The 20,309-nt window shown below is 46.9% G+C and overlaps 1 protein-coding gene across 1 annotated transcript; it reads right to left on the bottom strand.

The window, feature by feature from the left end:
• Positions 1-928: 928 nt before the first annotated feature.
• ANKRD42 (ankyrin repeat domain 42) lies at positions 929-15,966 on the bottom strand. The gene is made up of 12 exons (XM_066619478.1): positions 15,942-15,966; positions 13,736-13,896; positions 12,173-12,280; positions 11,285-11,404; positions 10,139-10,274; positions 8,679-8,879; positions 7,834-7,959; positions 6,363-6,468; positions 5,635-5,804; positions 3,596-3,722; positions 1,953-2,100; positions 929-1,036 (listed from the first exon to the last, which is right to left on the bottom strand). The coding sequence occupies exons 1-12, from the start codon at positions 15,964-15,966 to the stop codon at positions 929-931; spliced, it is 1,536 nt and encodes a 511-aa protein (XP_066475575.1).
• Positions 15,967-20,309: the final 4,343 nt, after the last annotated feature.

Here is a 20,309-nt window from a genome sequence, read left to right as displayed (position 1 = left end):
TGGTATCAAGAAATGCAGCATGTGCACCAAGCAATTGAGAGTGTGTCTGCCAGCAATTCCTCTGTGCTTCCATGACTGGGAAGCTGAAGGAATGCTGGCCTTACACGTGCTCCAGCCTGCCTTCCCCTGTCCAGGGGAAGCCCCACTTTGAGTTCCCTGCCACAGTTAGTTTAGCGTGCAAGCCGTAAGTAGAGGCATGTGTTAGTGGCACCCTTCATTATGGACTCTTTTTCACAAGAGCAGCCCACCAGACCCAGCTGAATTCTGGCCTTGGGAAGAACGGCAAAGGTTTCTCTGTTTGCAAGGGCAATTGCTGCCTCAGGACACAATCCTATGCGTATCTCAGAACTAAGTCTTATAGTGTTCAATGGTGCTTACTCTCAAGAAAGTGTGGATAGGATTGCAGCCTTAGAAAGCTGATAGCATGATTTTGTTTTGAGCCAACTTGGGGCTGCTTTTGAACATTGCTGCTTCGTGCTATTAAATACGATGGACAGCATTTTTATTGCTTTGAAGCCATCTAGCATCTTTTAACTGTAATTTCATTACTGCATATCCTTGTGAATTGTTTTCAGGTTTCTAAGCTACTTAACAGCACCTTGGGGTGGGAGGGGAGGCCAGGGGGCAGAGCCAGAGATGAAAATGAAAGAAAGAAACAGATGAGACTTTAATGAATTGCTAGTGCATTTTAATTGGCAGCCCTTGTTAAAGAGACAACCTGCTTGCTGCCATGACCATCCTCTGGGTCATGTCAAAGCATGGATTTATAAGGAATAAACTGATAGAATATACTTCAGGCACAATGGATGCATTGACTTGTGGGTGCAGCACCATTAACTGATGTCCTTTCATGCTAGGAAATCTTCTGAAATCTTCCTGTCAATCCAGCAAGACGCCTTGTGGACTTTAACTCTCCTGTCGTTCCTCCTTAGCATCTTCTCACGAACACTCCCCCTGGGCTTGAAAGTGGCCTTTTCATCATTTTCTTTTTCTCTTTACGGGAATCTGAATTTGTCGTATTGCTGTTGGAAGCCTCCTACAGAAGCAACATTGAAAGGGTTAACTGGGTGTCATGCCCCAACCATGACAATCAGAAGATGGAACTACATGAGAAAAAAGCTTCTGTCACACGTGATGTTGGGTGCGATGCTGGGAATGAAAAGGCTTAACAACTACAGCAGCCCTTGCCACAATTTGGGACTTCTTAGTAGTTTCTGGATAAATGATTGCCCCTTGCTGTTCTAGTGGTCCAGTCCTATTAGGTTTGGGCAGGGCAGCTCAGTGGGAAACCTTGGACAATTCATACATTCTTACCGCCATAAAAACTGGGAATGGAGCTCACTGGGGGAAGAGCAGATAGAATAGATTCTATTATAGAATCTATAGAATAGAAGGGCAGATTCTAATTTGATATATGCAGGCATGCCTCCACATAGACCTTACTTGGATTGTACAGCCAGTAGTGTAGCAAGACAGGGGGCTCAAGCATCTGCACATTGCTATCACTGCCCGGAATGGCTTGATGACGAGTGGGAGGGGCTGTTTTCACTGTGTGTTGTGGTGCCTAAACCACGCTGTTCCCTCCCCCAGCTATGCTACTGTGTACAGCTGCTTCAGTGTGTAGATTAGCGACTAATTGGTAAGGGGTTGTAAACTCCCCAATATATTTTTGAAAAACCTTGCATGGAAAACCCAAATTCTGAGGCATGGGGTCTCCCTGAGACACACCTGTGTACAAATGCAAAGGCCCCCAGAGTCCTAAGGAGCTACCAGATTCTGGGGCAAAGGACCTGTTCTCCAGGAGTATGATGCTCAGTTTAGAAGGGTAGGACACAGCTGTTAAAAATCGATTAAAGCTTCTTCTAAACATCCTGGGGCAAGACTGAGAATCTGTCAGATCTCTTCCACCCTCCCATTTTCCAATGTAGCCATGAGTAACATGCACTACCCACCACAGGGGAGCTGACTACGGGAAGCTGGGGTTTCTGCTGCTGCTCCAGGAGGTCCTTTATCTCTTCCCGACACTTGTCCAGCTCTGCCTCAAGCTTCTCCCTCTGCAGCCGCTCATATTCCAGCTGTGCCTTCAGCTCCTCAATGGTCCTGACCACAGACAAACCAAGATGGAGAAGACACTGTTGACACCCCTTAGGACAACTCCCCTCAAGTGACAGATTATCAAGTCCCAAGGGTCACTACTGCACACCACTCTCCCAGCTGCAGAGATGCGCATCCGTCCTGTTAGATTGCCAACCTATGCATTAGGCCTTCAGCTCTAGGAAAAACTCTGCAGTTCAGATCTGGCTGGGAGCCAGCCAGTTATTCCCACAAATAATTTAGATACCTTTACAAACATGGGTGTGGCTCAGAGGAATCCCTATGAATCTTAAGGCAGTGCTTGCACTAGTAGGCATTTGTTAAACATTCATTAATCAATTATTAGGCAATTGTCAGTCAATTGATTCAAGCTGTTCAACTTTCATCAATCAACTGGTGTCAAACTAGACATGACAATGGAGAGATTGGTGACTAACAGCCCAATCCTATGCATATCTACACTGAAGTAAGTCCCACTGAGTTCAGAGGGGCTTACACCCAGGAAAGTGTGTATAGGATTGCAGTCTGAATCGCCTAGTTTCTGCCGCCGCCGCCCCCCCCAAATGTTAAAGCCGGAAGGCGGGAGGGAATAAGATGGATGTTTCAGTACTAGGGGATAGATGTTAAACAAGGTTAAAAATTATTAAAATATGTCTATCACATACCCTGGAGAAAAAGACACAGTGACCAGATGTCCCCTTTTTTCAGGATATGCCCTCTTTTTTAGCCTCATGACCTGGAAAATAATTTAAATATCCTCCTTTTTCCTGAGAGCAAGCCCCTGGAGGCAGTGCGTAGCATTCGAGTAATTAATAATTTATATGAAATAAATTATATGTAATATAGTTTTAAATTTAATAATAAGTAATATGGTGTTTAAATTAACCACCAGAAATCAATATATAAATGTTCTTTAGCTTTTATTTTGTCACGTCCTACATTTTGGGGTGCCTGCTCCTCTTCTGCAGTCATGACATCTGTCACCCTGAAAAGGCACGGAATGGTGAAATAAATGGCATGAAAATGAAAACGTAACTGGGAGCCAACCACTGTCAGGATTATTTTGTGTTTATGTAGCTCTGTTATAATATGGGCATGTTGGAAAAAAGATAATGTATGATTTATGGGACTTACTCCCACATTAATTACATTTAATTTAACTTAAGGAAGACCAATGGACTCCTTGCCTCTCACCCCCATACTGGTAAAGGCATCTAAGCTGTTGTGGGAATGAAAATGAAAAGATGTGATTATATCGCTGCAGTCGCTTAACTTGGTATTTAACTTGTTGTTTTTTTTTAAGGGAAGCTACTGAGTGTGTACAAGGTTGTCCTTCTTGCAGAAGAGCCCGCAGAAGGCAGCAAAGCAACAAAGATCAAGCAGAACCTGTCAAATCCGGGGTCTCTGAAAGAAGATGGAAACAAGCTTGCTGGTTTGGACCTTGTTGTATGATCTCCCATTGCAAGCCATCTAGCCTCACAACCCATTATGAAGTTCTTGCCTGGCAAGCCTTTTCTCTTCTAGTTTTGCCTTCCTCTCTTCAGCGGTTATTCCCCCGAGCAGCTTGTAATTGGCCGCAGCTACTTCCAGTTGCTTCTTCAAGCTTTCAATCTTCTGATGGGCTCTTTCTGCAAGCAAGAACAGGGCCCCGGAGCTTTTCAGCAGCCTGGCCCTGCTGAGGATAAAGACCACAGGAATCCTCCCCACCCCTGTTAGCTGGGAAGAGGGTCTTTCCAGAGGGCGTGGTGGGGGACTCCAGTGCTTCAAGCTGCAGGACACTAAGTATATCTCTGCCACATGCATTTGGGGACAGAGGGGAAAAGAACCAGAAACTAACAAAATACCCGAGGCAGTGGCGTAGCTACAGGGAGGGGGGTGTGGTAAGTACTGCAGGCGCCGCAACATGCTGTGTAAGTGACCCCTCCCACTCGCCAACAGAGCCATTCCAGGTAGCGATGTCAATGCGCAGGTGACACTTCCAGGTTGGCATCACTGCCTGGAATGGCTCCAATGGCAAGTGAGTCCCGTTCCCCCCCCCCCGGTAGTTAACCCACTGCCCTCAGGTTCCGCTTCTTAAGTCTGGCCCTTCCATCAGGCTGACTGGGCTACCTGCCTCTCTCAGCCTGCTTGTTTCCACTGTCCTCTTCCCACTCCCTGGACTGGAAAAGGAAGAGGGGAACAAAAAAAAATTGAAGAAAAGTAGGGCAGCAGCACCTGTGCTCTCGCCCATCACTCTCTTCTCCACACTTCCTCTTCTGCTCTGTTCATCACTTTCTTTTCCAATCCAGGCAGTCAGAGAAGAAGAGGCTGGCACATCACCAGGTAAGGGGATCAGCATTTGATATGCTACCTTAGATGGTAGAAGGTCCTGGACTAGCTTTGCTAATCGTACTTTTGTTTCAACCCCCTTTAAAGTAATCTCCGCAACTGGCCATCGTCATCTTGACCATAACCCTTGATCTGCTTCAAGTATGGCACCGAAAGAAACCCATTTGCCTGTGGACCTAGACCATAGAACCAACCCACACCTTCTGTAACTCTCTCTTCCTCCCTGAGTCCTCGATGAGATGGTAGGCCTTTGTCAGGGCTGTACCACTTCAGATTTCAGGTGGGGCTCATGTAACTAAAAGCAAACATACCATACCCTCCACATAGAAAATAAACATATGAAGGAAAAGATTAGGCTAGAACCCTTCTCCTTAACTTCCTTGTGAGTGGTATTAGGGAATAGGGTCACAGCTCAGGGGCAGGGCATCTGCTATGCTTACAGCTGATCCCAACTCCAACCTGTGGCATTTCCAAGTACGGCTGTGAAAGACCCATCTGAAGACTCAGAACTGCAGCTAGACAGCACACATACCGCCTAGAGACAGGCCACAGGTCTGACTCGGAAGAAGACCGCTTCATACGTACTGTATGGAAGCACTTTTCATACAGAGGAACATTCAGCCGTGTCCGTGCATATTTATGGTACCAACATACCCCTTCACTCACACCCACACCTGTGAAACATAATGCAGGTATAACAGGTTTTGTTCATGCCGTGTACTTTACTCTTTAGCAGCCACGTGGATTTTATTCATGAAGATACACAGAGGCACAGCTTTGGGCTAAATCCTGAGGTGAGGGGGAAATAGATCCTGACTCCAAGCATGCCATGTGTCAAGACCAAAGGATGAGGCCAGTTTCCAGCAGCAAAGCTCCACTCGCCACACTCTCCTTGCAACACCTCAGCCTGGAAGATTCCATGCCGGAGCATCAGCTATATTGCAAGGTGCTGGCTGTGGCAGAAGGTGCTCCATTTGGTGCCCCAAGGTGGGGGTTCTCTAGGTGTGGGGCCCAATTTGGCCAAATCAGAAAAATTGTGCTAAGGCCAGTCCTGGCTCAGAACCAGGGTGGCATCAGGTAATGCAGGCCCTGGATAACAGTGGGATCTGGACCCCATATGTGAGGAGCCCCTCAACTCCTAATGTCCATTTAGCATGAGCCTTTGCTTTTGAAATGCACACTTCCAAACAAAGAGAGTGGCCCACAACTTACCACGAGCATCCGTCTTGTCTTGCTTGGGCAAGCGCAAGTCAGCCTTGAAGTCCGTGCTCCCTTCCACGCTGTGCCTTTCGAAGAACCGTGCGTCCTTTTCATCAATTTCCTCCTCAGAGTCATTTCCCATTTTGCTTCCCAAGTATTCCACGACAGCCAACTGGGCAAACCTACATGGTGCAAATGTCCATTATTAGGTCACGGCCACTTGCCTGGATGGTGTTAAATGATCAGATAAACTCAAGAAGGACAACAAGTGTATCAATGGCTTCCAGTCACGACCACTACTTGCTACCTCCAGCTTTATAATACTAGTTGCTGTGAAGCGACAGTGGGGGAAGGCTACGTGCCTCTATGTCCTACTTTGGAGTTTCGCAGCGGCATCCGGTGGGAAGCAGGATGCAGAAGTAGATGGGCCTTTTGTTTGATCTAGTTGGGCTTTTATGTCCTCTCATATGGTGCATGAGAAAACAGATGCAGTACTATGCTCTGTGCACAGGGCAGTTGAATTGCATGAAGGAGAAAGCCTACAAAGATCCAAATGAGGCCCATGGTAGTCACATGAACTGCCCTTAAACTTGCTATCTGAACTTCAATGTGTGGAGTAGAGAGTCCGTTCCGCACTGACGTTTGTCAGAACAAAAGCACCACGGAGTGCAGATTTATTAATCCTCAAAGCACCCCCTGGGTGGAACAGCAACACCCAGCAACACAGTGTAAACAGTCACCTCCTGGCAACATCTTTTGGTGTCTCTCCAGCATCATTGGTGATGTTACAGTCTGCTTCTCTATTGATGAGCCACTCCAGGACGTGCAAATGACCTTGTCCGGCGGCTGGAGGGAGAAAATATGTCATTCAAGGAGAGTCTCTCGTCTTAAAAATTAGCCCATGAAATTAGCCCATTGAAATACAGTGACATGATTAAAGCATCCTCTGTTGGTACAGGAAGCTAGATGATAGCTAGAGATAACGGCTACCACCCAAAGCAAAGTTAGGTGTGCTTAAATCCATCCCAGTTAATGGTCTATGCCAGGGGTGTCCAAAGTTTTTGGCAGGAGGGCCACATCATCTCTCTGCCACTGTGTCGGGGGCTGGGGAAAAAAATAATTAATTTGCATTTAAAATTTGAATAAATTTACATAATTTTACATAAATGAATATATTAAAGATGAACTTATATGAATGAATGAAGGTCTTGCAATAGCTCAAGGCCTATAAAAGGCCTTGCACAAAGCAAGACCAGCCTTTCCTTTGCTGCTGCTACTGCATCACAGACGTGAAACAGCAAGCAGTGGAGGGAGCTCTCATCCCACAGCTCACTTGCGTTGCAGTTGTGAGAGCAGTTGCGTCGGGCCAGTGTGGGCTCCAACAAGTCTCCGGAGGGCCAAAGGCTCATTGGAGACTAGGGGCTCCCTGAGGGCCGCATTGAGAGGCCTCGAGGGCTGCCCCTGGTCTATGCAACCATTCCCAACCTTTTTTTTTTTTTTGCTACAGCACCTGAGGAGCTCTTCTCAGGTTCCAGGGCCCCCTTATCAAACAAGGAAACAACGCAAACAGTTAAACATGCAATCATTTCTTACTGAACCCCAAGAAAATTGTGACCTTCAAATGTGCCAGGGCTCCTCAGAGGGCCGTATGGCCCCTGTTAATGGCTGGAAGGCACATCTATCTCTGTGGTGTTATGACCAGCTTGGTTCTGGTGTCCTAAAATCAAAATTCTGCACTCAGAAAATTTAGATACTGTGCCAAAATATGCAGGTTGTAAGATATGAATTCAACCCAGTCTGCCCATTTGGATTATGCAAATTCTGCAAAGTATGCAAATTACAGTTTGAACATAATAATAAGTAATAATAAAACTTTATTTTTTATCCCGCCCTTCTCCCTAACGGGACCTCAAACATAAAAATTTGAGGGATTCAAACTGGGCCCTTCTGCATGCAAAGCACTTGCTCTATTGCTGAGTTGTTCCTCCTCCCGCCCTCACTTCCACTGCTGGAGCTGATCAAGTGCGTGCCACAGGCAGTGTTAGCTGGGGCGGGGACAGTATGGGGACAGATCTCCTGTTTGAGTAATGAAAGACTTGGGGCAGTTGCAGACACTGAATATATCTCCTGAATCATAGCTAGACTGCTTATCAGAAAACAATTTGATAGCACAAGCAGCAGCGATTTGAGAGCACATGTCTTCTTCCTGACCTCTGTGCAAGAGAGTGGACCCCTTATCGTCCCGCTCGTTAATGTTGATGACTCGGTTTTCAAGTAGCAACCTTAACATGTCCACATCTCCTCTGAAGGCAGCATCATGACCAGGAAAAGTGAGATCTAAGCAGGGAGAAAACAGAAGCAGGTGTGTTAACTGAAGTCATACCCAGAAATGGAAGTAATTGTAGCTTGCTCAATTATTTCAGCTTAAGAGGACAGTGTCCAGGCTATTAAAATTCAAGAATATTCAAAAACCTCTATGGGGGAGGGGGCAGAGCAAGAGGGGTAAGAGATGCAACCAAAGCATTGGGAGAGCCCAATTATCACATGGGCAGTGCTGCTTCCGCTGTGGTGTTTGATCCCACATTGCAGAGCACGTCTCAGCTAAGAAGTGACACCTCAACAGACACGGCGCTGCTGAAAGGGCAGCCAGCGTGATCATTGGACTCTTCTATATCTTGAAAATATGATCACAATTTGCATTTTCTCTTCAGTCATTTGCAGCTAATGAATTCCTACTTGAGAACAAAGTGTGAGTTTCTGGCCATCATCTGCTTAATGATGTCACTTCCAGCTTAATGATGTTACTTCCAGCCCTTAGCAAGAACTCTGAATGCCATTCAACCTGTTGTCTGAAACAAGTTTGACACCCTGAACTAGGAGGTTGCCCTCTCGGCCAGAAGACTAGTATGATTTAAAAAAATTTAAATGGGATCCTGTGTTGCAGGTTGTAGCTGAAAGGTGGGACCTGGGTCTGAAAAGGTTGAAGATGGCTACTAAACTACTATATAAACTCGTTTCCCATGTAGCACAGCATCAACATGGGTCCAGTTACTCACCTTCCTCCTTTTTCGGCTGATCGTCCCCCATCTGCAGAGCTTCAATGTACCCTACAATGCTGTCCTTGTAGAACCTCTGCGCCAGATCCCGCGGGGTCTCCCCATGGTCGTTTCTGGCTTTCAAGGAATGAACCAAAGTGGGCATCTTGCTCACCAAGAACTTAAAACAGTGCAGGTGGCCCTCCATTGCTGCCAAATGAACTGTTGCACGAAAAGAAGAAAGAACGCTTAGTTAGAGCCAAACTGTTGAGCACTAGAGTAGGGTGGGGAGGTCTCAAATTGGGGATCCCTGCTGGAAGGCTCTGGTGGTTGATCTCCTGCACCTCTGGCACTCTTGTCCCACTGCAAGATTAGCAGACTGAGCTCTGTGTTTCAAGGGCACCATCTAGACCAGGAGTTCCCAAACCCCGGTCCTGGGGCCACTTGTGGCCCTCAAGGCCTCTCAATGCAGCCCTCAGGGAGCCCTCAGGGAGCCCCCAGTCTCCAGTGAGACTCTGGCCCTCCGGAGATTTGTTGGAGCCCACACTGGCCTGACACAACTGCACTCAGCATGAGTGTGACTGTTTGACCTCTCATGTGAGCTGTGGGATGAGGGCTCCTTCCACTACTTGCTGTTTCATGTCTGTGATGCAGCAGAGGCAGTAAAGGAAAGGCCAGCCTTGCTTTGTGCAAGGCCTTTTATAGGCCTTGAGCTATTGCAAGACCTTAATTCATTCATATACGTTCATCTTTAATATATTCATTTATGTAAACTTACGTAAATTTATTCAAATTTTAAATGTAAATTAATTCTTTTTTTCCCTGGCCCCCGACACAGTGTCAGAGGGATGATGTGGCCCTCCTGCCAAAAACTTTGGACACCCCTGATCTAGACTGCTGAATCAACCTGCCTGAGCATGCAGTCCCCAGGTCCCCAAGGGTCAGTTCCCATCTACTGGGACCTATAAAGCCCCAGGGTTCAGAGTTTGCTCCTCAGTTGAAGCAACTTGTCTCCCTTCCTCTTCCTCTTTTGGGTTCTAACCCAGAGTTTCATGGGGCCCTTGGCAACTTGTCCTCGCTGGATGGACTCCAAAGGACTTTGCCGGCTAGCACATCCACATATGAACTGCAGGCAAAGAGGTGTCCTCTGGGAAGAGTAGTGGGCTCTCTAAAGGCCTGTGCAGTTGCTTGTAGCCCACCTGGACAGGCAGTCATCCTCTTCCAAGACTCAGAACCCAGTGGCCTGGACCCTGATGCTTGCTGAGACGTGACACAAGCTTTCACCATCCTGCCAGTTTCAAAGCCAATCAGTTATTCCTGTTTAGTTTGTTGTTTTGCTGTGATATTTGTTGCATCCGGGTTTTTTGCTATGTATTTTGACATTCTGGGTTTTTTCCATGTTTTGCTATAAGCCACTTTATTTTTTAAAAGGAAACAAGGGGTTTATAGAAAATAAAATTCGCATATTTCCCTTGCAGTACCCGGAAGGTTTCCATTGTTATCCACATCGTCTAGAGTAGCTCCCCATCGAACAAGAAGCTGCAGGCAACCTAAACGGCCGTGGAAGGCAGCGTTGTGAATGGGCTTCCAGTCATTCTTATCAGAAACATTCACATCCTGATGGTGGAGAAGAGGAAATGAAGAAGAGTCATTCACTCCAAACATGAAGTTCCTGGGAAGGTAAAGGGATGATCATAAATGAATGAGCATCAGATCTGCAGACCTGATCAGTGGCATCGCTAGGACTTGCATCACCTGGTCCAGGAGGCCAGCATGTCACCCCCATGATGGGCCTCCTACCATGCAGTGGGCAGGGCAACGCCCCGGGCGGTGGGCATGGTGATGTGCCATCACGCCACCCCACTGGTTTTTTGGCTGTAACTTTTGATAGGATAGAGCTATTCCGACACAATTTTCTTCACTGCATTCTGCATGAAATCACACGTCAAATGATATATAACATGATGGTATTATTCGAAAATCCCCAGATTTAAACCATTTTGGTGAGTAGTGGTGTCACCCTCTCTGTGTGCGTCACCCGGTGTGGCCCGCACCCCCTGCACCCCCTTAGCGGTGCCACCGGATCAGATGAACCAGAGGTGGCATCAGGGATCCGCTAGGTTCGACACTGGCACCAAGATGGACCAACCCCTGAACCTGTAGAATCAGTTGCAGTGGTAGCACCTAATGTGCCATTGGGGAGGTGGATAGGAAGTGCCATGGCATTATTATTATTATTATTATTATTATTATTAGTAGTAGTAGTAGTAGTAGTAGTAGTAGTAAGATTGTTTATATGCCGTTTTTCAAACAAAAAGTAGTTCACATCAGGGTTTACATAGCAAAATAAACCAATAAATGGTTTCCAAAAGGCGACTGGAAAAGATGCCAAGCTGGGGTGAAAAGGGGCACTCTCCCTCTGCCAAGATGAGAGGACACCACTTTAAAAGGCACCTCTTTGCCCAGTTAGCAGGGGTTAATTTTTGGGTCCCTTTTTGGGAGAAGGGCGGGATAAAAATAAAGTTTTATTATTTATTATTATTATTAATGCCAAGGATTGCACTGTGGAATGCAACAGAGTGGTAGCAAGAGAAAAAACAAAATTAGATAGAAACCGGTTCTCTTACCACCCCACTCCGGAGAATGGTTTGCAAGGTGTAGGACTGGCCGTGGGTCGCAGCTAGATGTGCTGGGGTACACCCTCGATCATCCTGCACTCCTAGATTTACACTGTCCATAAGAAGTGCCTGCAGATACATCAAGCAACAGTCCTAGTCTCAAGCTTAGGGCTTGGTAGTATCAGCTATGTTTCTATAAGAATGGAGCATGGATATGGTCCAGCACCATGTTTCCCACAGCAGAGAACTTAATGCCTCTGAGGAAGCCCTCAAGCAAGGACTTAAGACAGCTTGTAGTTGAGACAGTGAGCTCAGTGCTGCCCACCCTCTCCTAGTGATGCATCAGTCTTTGCTCCTCTCACTCTCTGGAATGAAAGGAAGAGTAGGATGGAGGAGAGGAGAGTGGTAGGCTAGAGCTTCCCAGCTCCAGGCTTCCTCTTCCACCACGTCCCACTCTCCCTATCCAATTCAGGGAGCAAGAGGAGGAGGAGCCGGGGAGGCAAGTGGGCAGGTAGAGGTGGACACCTCCCACCAGTCTGCTGCCCGAGGCAGTCTGCTGCCCTTTAAGCTTTAAGGCCTGGGCATTCTGCACAGCCAGCACCCTCGATAGACTCTTCCCCATGAATTTGTCCAACAGCCTTTCAAAGCCAGGTGCACACGAGGCCATCATAGTATTTTGAGGCAGTGAGTTTTATCGACCATGCAGTGGTCCAAGAGACCTTCCTGTTGTCTGTCCTGTCACAACGTGACCTCAGGTTCAACTCTTTGAATGATGGAGGAAAAGATCTCTCTCTCTCTCTCCACACTAAAATCCAGAGCCTAGAGTGGGAAGTCAGAGTTTCAAAGCCACTTCTCTGACTCCAGGCACAACCAAGACCAAGCCAGGATGGTGCTTACCTGCATGCATGCGTCCTGACCTCTGATCGCAGCAAGATGAGCCGCAGTCCAGCCTCTCATTGTTAGAGCTGTCCTATCAGCTCCGTGCCAGAGCAGCCATTGAAGACACTACCAAACAAAGACACAATCTGGATTCCTATTTTGCCCTGCCTTAGAGGCTATTCACAGAAACAATAGTTGATCACAGAGTATAACCAGGTATTTCCAGGTACACCACATGCCTCCGCTGGAGAGACAGAGATGTAGGAAAGTCTGATTTCTGCTCTTCTCCAGTAGGTGCAGTGTCTTGGGCCACATGTATATCTAATTTTATCTTTCACTGTTAACCATTTTTGGGTACAATATGAGTCTACTGAAGGCCTTAGGAGTGGACCTCAACAGGTGGGAAACCCTGGCCTCTGAGCGGCCCGCTTGGAGGCAGGCTGTGCAGCATGGCCTTTCCCAGTTTGAAGAGACACTTGGCCAACAGACTGAGGCTAAGAGGCAAAGAAGGAAGGCCCGTAGCCAGGGAGACAGACCAGGGACAGACTGCACTTGCTCCCGGTGTGGAAAGGATTGTCACTCCCGAATTGGCCTTTTCAGCCACACTAGACACTGTTCCAGAACCACCTTTCAGAGCGCGATACCATAGTCTTTCGAGACTGAAGGTAGCTAACAACATTTTTATGAATCCACCAAGGAGAAAGAGAAAAGTACCAAGTCCCTGGTTCAAGATCTTTCTAGTGGCAAGAGCATATTGGGCTACCTACGAATTCCTGCAACTAAGGAGCAGGATACAAAATATTGTAAACCACTTTCTCAACTTATGTTCTCCACCATACCACCTCATACAGTCCACCTTTTTAAAAGTACCACCAGAAGTAACTGGCAATAACATAATTACCAGTTACTTCTGGGTTAGGAGGCCATTTGCAATGTAACAAACACCAGGACAGACGGGAAGGCTTTTACGAGTATGGAAGTTTTGGAGCCTCCTACCACTGTTCGTTGTGTCTTGTTCCTGGTCTCACTGCTGGGCGGCAGGTGTCCAGGGAGCCTGCAATAACCACTAGACACCACCTCAAGTACCTCTGGTGGTACCCAGGTACCACTGGTTGAGAAACACAGTTGTAAATTAATATTCTTCCCAAACTGCAGAGCTAGGAGTTGTGGAAGTTTCCTAACAATTCTGATGCCCATGTGAGTTGCACAAGTGAGGCCCCAGCATTGGTGTACATCTCCTACAACTTCACTAGCTATGCCATGATGCAACCCATAAAGCAGGCATGCACTTATAAAAGCCCAGGGAACACCAACTTTGTCAGGGTTACTTGTTTTTGTCCCTTTCTCATAGAAAAAAAATGGTTGGCAACCTTCAGTCTCGAAAGACTATGGTATAAGCCTACAGCACTCGGTATTCCCAGGTGGTCTCCCATCCAAGTACTAACCAGGCTTGACCCTGCTTAGCTTCCAAGATCAGACAAGATTGGGCAAATAAGTGTATAATGGGATCAATGGTGAAGCTGCTCTCGCTTTCCCTCCCTAGTCAACAGTCCCTGAGTTCTACCTCCATCAACCTCTTACCTCCAGGCTTCCAGAATGTGCTGCCCAGTGCAAGGGTGTCAATTTGTAAACTGGATCCACCTCATTCATGCTGACTCCGGCCTTCACAAATCTCTCAAGCTGTTCTACGTCCCCAATTCTCACTGCCGTGTGAATGCTCTTGCATTTCAGCTTCTTCAGAGCTGCTGGAGAATAGCAAATGGGCTACCAACTTGTTTCATGGCAATGGGGGGAGGGGGGAGGTGGGAAAGAGAGTGGGCAGAGGACATGGAAATAGACACTGTCCAGACTAGCCATTTTCAATTGGTGTGCTGCAGAGGGAATGCAGGTGTGCTGAGGAAGTTTGGGGGAGTAGAGCCACTGGGGGATGTGACCCCCACCCACCCAGCAGTGCTGTGTGCCTTGTCAATTGTTCAAAAACAGATGGCGTGCCTGGGCAATTTTATCACCTTGTCAGAGTGCCATGAGAAGGAAAAGCTTGAAAATCGCTGATCTAGAGACATTATTTAATAGGGACAGTTCATAATTTCTGGTCTCCCTGGAAAATCAGCGTACCTGTTTTGTCTCTATATTTGACACCGACTGACCCCTTGTTTAAAATGTTGTTAGCCTGACTTACTACTGTTCCTGCTCTCAAGGTTCAGCTCCTGCCCCAGGGGTTCTAGAAGTTAAATCTCTGAGAGTGGGTGGGTGGCTGCATCTTGCCTCTGGCACACATTCTGTGCATGCATGTACATGAGCATAAGAATGTGCACGGCACAATGTGCATTTTACCCCTTGCAGCTGCAGAGGTACAGTATATTTTGACGGTCACAAACATATTGTAAGAAAATTGTGTTTCCCTTGCACTTTTAACTAACATCATCATCATCATCATAGCTCTTTTTAAGCCATTTCTACCCAATGTTGCATATACACAGCAGGGATCAGTGTACACCTGTGGGCTGGGCAGAAATGGATTAAATCAGTGGAGAACTGGCTAACAGAGAACAAGCTAATATAGCAGACAGAACAGAGTTTTTCCTTTTCGTGTGTAAAACGAAATAATCAAGGACTTATGAATTAATGCCTTGATGTGAAAAAAAAAATCCTTTTCCTCTCAGCAAAAACAGAGGATGGGTTAGGTTTTAAAGAAAAGGGGGTACTCTGTTATGTCTTTACTTTCTAAAATATTTGTTGGGGTTTAAAGAAAATGGGGAACTCTGCACATGTTCAAGGTATCCTTCCCTTATATTGATTTTTGAAAAGTAGCTTCTTCGCAGAAGAGACAGGCACTGAAAGCCGGCAGTGAAACTTATAGGTCCACTATTTTTTGGTGGTTTTTGTTACAGCCCAGTGGCGTAGCTAGAGGGGATGCAAAGCACTAAGTTTTGGAGGGAGCCTCACTGCAGCGTGCAAGGGGCCCCTCTCTCCTCCCCTTCAGATCCATTCCAGGTAGTGGGAGCAAAATGGAGGCATTTGCCTCACTACCTCCTTGCAGTCATCTCCATTTTGCTCCCACCACCTGGAATGTCTCAGAAGGGGAAGGGGTCCCTTTTTGTACTGCGATGAGGCTCCCTGCAAAACTTTAGTGATTTGCACCCCCTATAGCTCCGCCACTGGTTACAGCATTTGTTCCATGCCAGGAAGAGGCATTCTGGGCATGCTCAAAAGTGCCCTGCCATTCTACAGATGTTTGTGTTTGTCTGTTTCAAAGGAGCACCACCCTTAGAAGAGACAGAAACTCTGCATATGCAGACATTTTGTCAACAGGGTCATTTAAAAATGATACACCCAAGGGGGAAAGACACTAATAAGAAAATAAGAACAGCCCCACTGGATCAGGCCATAGGCCCATCTAGTCCAGCTTCCTGTATCTCACATTGGCCCACCAAATGCCTCCGGGAGCACACAAGATAACAAGAGACCTGCATCCCGGTGCAACTTCCTTTGCACTTGGCATTACAAAGTAGCCTACTTCTAAAACCAGGAGGTTGCACATACGCATCATGGCTTGTAACCTGCGATGGACAGTTCCTCCATAAACCTGTCCAATCCCCATTTAAAGGCCTCTAGGCCAGATGCTATCACCACGCCCTGTGGCAAGGAGTTCCACAGACTACTTCGCTCCACCTATGTATGTTCAGAGGCACTCCACGGAGGAGCAGACCCTGTGCCAAAGGCCCAAGAGCTTTGCCAGGAAGAAAGAAGCTGATAAACCTGCCCAAATGCCTAACGCTAGTCTCACCAGCTGGGGTGACTGCAGCAGACATGGTGTCTTAGCCAGGGTGCAGCCACCTCCTCGATTCGCACCACCCTCCTCTGCTTCTTCTTCCTCCTCCCCTGTTGCTTCTGTCTCCTCTGTAGCTGCTGCTGCTGTTGCAGGGTAGCCATGGCAACAGTGTATACTTCCTGAGGTTGGCGGTACATTCTGCAGGATGGAGTCAGATGCCCCCAGCCAGCCACAGAAGAAACTGCAGCTTCAGCTGGGGAGAGACTGAGCATTGGAGGTGGACATGCTCATCCCGAACATACTGAACACAAAGCCATAGGGGTGCTGATGACCTGTAGCCGGTGTTTTGTTTTGTTTTGGGTCCCTCTGGGGTGGTATTTTCATTTTTTAAATAATATATTTTATTTACAGTGATATTAAAAAGAAAAACAACAAACAACAGCATGAATACAAAAATTGTAAGGAACATTTTGGAAATGTCAAGCACATAGGAGCTTACTCAACAAGCACAAGGGGCTGGAAATCTGCAACTTCAGCAAAGATGTTACAACATCCGTGGTTTTTATCCTCCTCCTATGTAGAAAATGGTCAAGATCCTAAATGCAATTCCATTCCAAGTTCAAGGGAGCTTCCAAAAGGAAATATCACATATGATCTTTATAACAACTTATTTTTAATTGTGGTGATCCTGGGGTTTTAATTGTTTCTCATATTTTAATTGTTTTTCATATATATTGTTTTATTTTATGTTGATATTGTTAGCCACCTTGAGTCCCCTTTGGTGTGGGAGAAAGGCAGGATACAATTAATTAATTAGCAAGGCTCCAGGTACTTGGAGAGAGCGTCTATCCAGAATCACAGTGTGGATTCCGAGCCAACAGGTCCACCACTGATATGGTATTCTCCCTTAGACAACTGCAGGAGAAATGCAGGGAACAACGACAGCCACTCTTTATAGCCTTCATAGATCTCACAAAGGCTTTCGACCTGGTCAGCAGAGACGGCCTCTTCAAGATTCTCCCCAAGATTGGATGTCCACCCAGGCTCCTCAGCATCATCAGATCTTTCCACAAGGACATGAAGGGCACTGTTGTCTTCGATGGCTCCACATCAGACCCTTTTGACATCCGAAGCGGAGTGAAGCAGGGCTGTGTTCTTGCACCAACCTTGTTTGGGATTTTCTTCGCTGTCCTGCTGAAGCAGGCCTTTGAAACTGCAACAGAAGGCATCTATCTCCGGACCAGATCAGACGGAAAGCTCTTCAACCTCTCCAGACTGAGAGCAAAATCCAAAGTCCAGCTGAAATGTCTGCGTGACTTCCTCTTTGCCGACGATGCAGCTGTCACTACCCACTCTGCCAAAGATCTCCAGCAGCTCATGGATCGTTTTAGCAAGGCCTGCCAAGATTTTGGACTGACAATCAGCCTGAAGAAAACACAGGTCATGGTTCAGGATGTGGACTCACCTCCCTGCATTACAATCTCTGAGCATGAACTGGAGGTTGTCCATGACTTTGTGTACCTTGGCTCAACGATCTCCGACACTCATTCTCTCGATACCGAGCTAAACAAGCGCATCGGTAAAGCAGCTACCACGTTTTCCAGACTCACAAAGAGAGTCTGGTCCAACAAGAAGCTGACGGAACATACCAAGATCCAGGTCTACAGAGCTTGCGTCCTGAGTACACTTCTGTACTGCAGCGAGTCATGGACTCTTCGCTCACAACAGGAGAGGAAACTGAACGCTTTCCACATGCGCTGCCTCCGACGCATCCTCGGCATCACCTGGCAGGACAAAGTTCCAAACAACACAGTCCTGGAACGTGCTGGAATCCCTAGCATGTATTCACTGCTGAAACAGAGACGCCTGCGTTGGCTTGGTCATGTCGCGAGAATGGATGATGGCCGGATCCCAAAGGATCTCCTCTATGGAGAACTCGTGCAAGGAAAGCGCCCTACAGGTAGACCACAGCTGCGATACAAGGACATCTGCAAGAGGGATCTGAAGGCCTTAGGGTTGGACCTCAACAAGTGGGAAACCCTGGCCTCTGAGCGGCCTGCTTGGAGGCAGGCTGTGCAGCATGGCCTTTCCCAGTTTGAAGAGACACTTGGCCAACAGTCTGAGGCTAAGAGGCAAAGAAGGAAGGCCCATAGCCAGGGAGACAGACCAGGGACAGACTGCACTTGCTCCCGGTGTGGAAGGGATTGTCACTCCCGGATTGGCCTTTTCAGCCACACTAGACGCTGTGCCAGAACCACCTTTCAGAGCGCGATACCATAGTCTTTCGAGACTGAAGGTTGCCAATACAAAGTTCCCAATCCTTTTAGCATAATTAATTAATTGTGTGAACTTCAGCTTTTTTCTGTATTGTGCTAATGCAGTTTTTCCCCAAACTGTGGGTCGGGATCCCCCTGGTGGGTCATGGCCTGATTTCTGGTGGGTCTTGAAGCTGAGCAGAGCCTCCAGTGTAAACACAGGTGATGGCAAGTTCAGATAACTAATTGCCTTAGGCCCTGAGTCTATTTACAGCCCAATCCTAACCAACTTTACAGTGTTGATGCAGCTGCAATACAGTCCCAAGATAAGGGAACCAACAATCCCTTGCCTTGAGGAGTCCTCTGTGATTGCCCCCCCCCCCGCCAGAATGCAATGCACACCCTGTTTGGCATGGCTGTATCAGCACTGGGAAGTTGGTTAGAATTGGGCTGTCAAACATCAGATAGCTGCTAATTACCCTGCAAACAGCTCAAATGCTGGAGTTTGAAAGATAGCTGCTAATTTCCTTGCAAAGAGCTCAGCTCCTGCAGTTTGCAGAAATGCATAGAGATAAACGTGTCTTAGTTGATGCTCCTAATAAAGAATTTTTTAAAAATCCAGAAGATACTATATTTTTTATTTTTCTGGGGAGAAAGAAGAAAAATGGATCAAATTGTTGGTAAGTAAATAAAAATATCATTTGTAAATAAATAGTCTAAATCTTTTTTTTTTTTTTTAAGTCTTGCAAACCCAGGTGGGTCCCGGTAGAGTGTTTTAAAAAGAGGGTCCTATGCTAAAAGGATTGGGAACTACTGTGCCAATGAAATCGTGCTCCCTTCCACGGTGAGTGCAGGGCCCGCCGGAGGCCTCCTGATGCCCAATGATGTGCCAGCCTTTGATCCCCCACCCTCCAAAGCTCTAGCTCAGCACTGTCTTCCCCTCCATGTTTCTTATTCATTTCTGCTCCCCCCCCACTTTCAACAAACTGGATTGGAAAAGTGCAGCTGTGGAGGAAAGTTGGCAGAGATAGGTGCCCCCTCCCCAATCTATTGCCAGAGATGACCCCAACCAAAGTGTGGACTGGACCCTTTCCCCTTCTGTTCTCTTTTACTTGATAGTTGCCTTGCGTTGTCATGCAGTTTTTCTTCTGCTCAGTTGTCTTTTCAGAATAAAACTTGTAATGAGTAAACACCACAAAATGGCAAGAGCAAAACACGCATTAAAATGCTCCCTCAAAGACTTAAATGCTCCTAGGAAAAGACAGGCATTGCAGTAGGTGCAAGGCAGGCCTCCCTGCAGAGATGCCTTTGAAAAGGGATTGAGCTGCTGGACATGGAAGACCCAGGTTAAAAACCTCACTCAGGTGACTATGGGACTCTCGGCACAACCTACTTCACAGGGCTGCTTGGAGGCTGAAATGCTGTAAAGGAACTCAGGGTTCCCCCTCAATTTTCAACTGGTGTGCCACAAGAGGTCTGCAGGTGTGCTGCCAAGTTTGGAGCACAGTGGCTGAAAATTGTGAAAAACTGTTCTATGGTCTACAGTAGTATAATAAACCATGAGGCAACTACAATGAAAATTGGTGTATTATTGGCTTTTCTTTCCCCCCACACTTTGGTTAGTTTGCATATTTCTAGGGCTGAAAGTTCCAACTGGAAGTACCTGGCGATGATCTCAACACCAGTTTTACTTTTGGATTGCAAGGCCAGATGCAATGTGACTAACACAGGTAAGAGGCTCACAGAGCAGATAGGAGGGCTTTTTCAAGCGCACAAAAGGTGCATGCTAGAGCTTTGCCCATGTATTGGAATCACAGAAGATCTGGCGAGGATGCGGTGTCATCAGTGGCCCCTTTAAGGCCTGGGCATTCAGCAGAGAGTGCACTGCACAGCTGCAGTCACTTGAAGGCAATACTGTCCTCAGGCATAAAAGAACCTGATGAAGGGAGAGTTTGGCATGGGTAGTAGAAGGAGAAAAGCAAGACTGGAGAGATGGTTCCCCAGCAACAGCATGCTCCCTGTTTTTTTTTCTCTTAGAAGCCAAGAAATCAGATTTCAATTCTTCCATTTCATGTCTGCTTTGGTCCAAGTAGCCTGAGATTCTTGGAGGCAATTATACTTTTAGGAC

This window comes from Tiliqua scincoides, chromosome 3 (genome assembly GCF_035046505.1).
Source record: "Tiliqua scincoides isolate rTilSci1 chromosome 3, rTilSci1.hap2, whole genome shotgun sequence".
Lineage (NCBI taxonomy): Eukaryota > Metazoa > Chordata > Lepidosauria > Squamata > Scincidae > Tiliqua > Tiliqua scincoides.
This window is presented reverse-complemented; position numbering and strand designations above follow the sequence as displayed.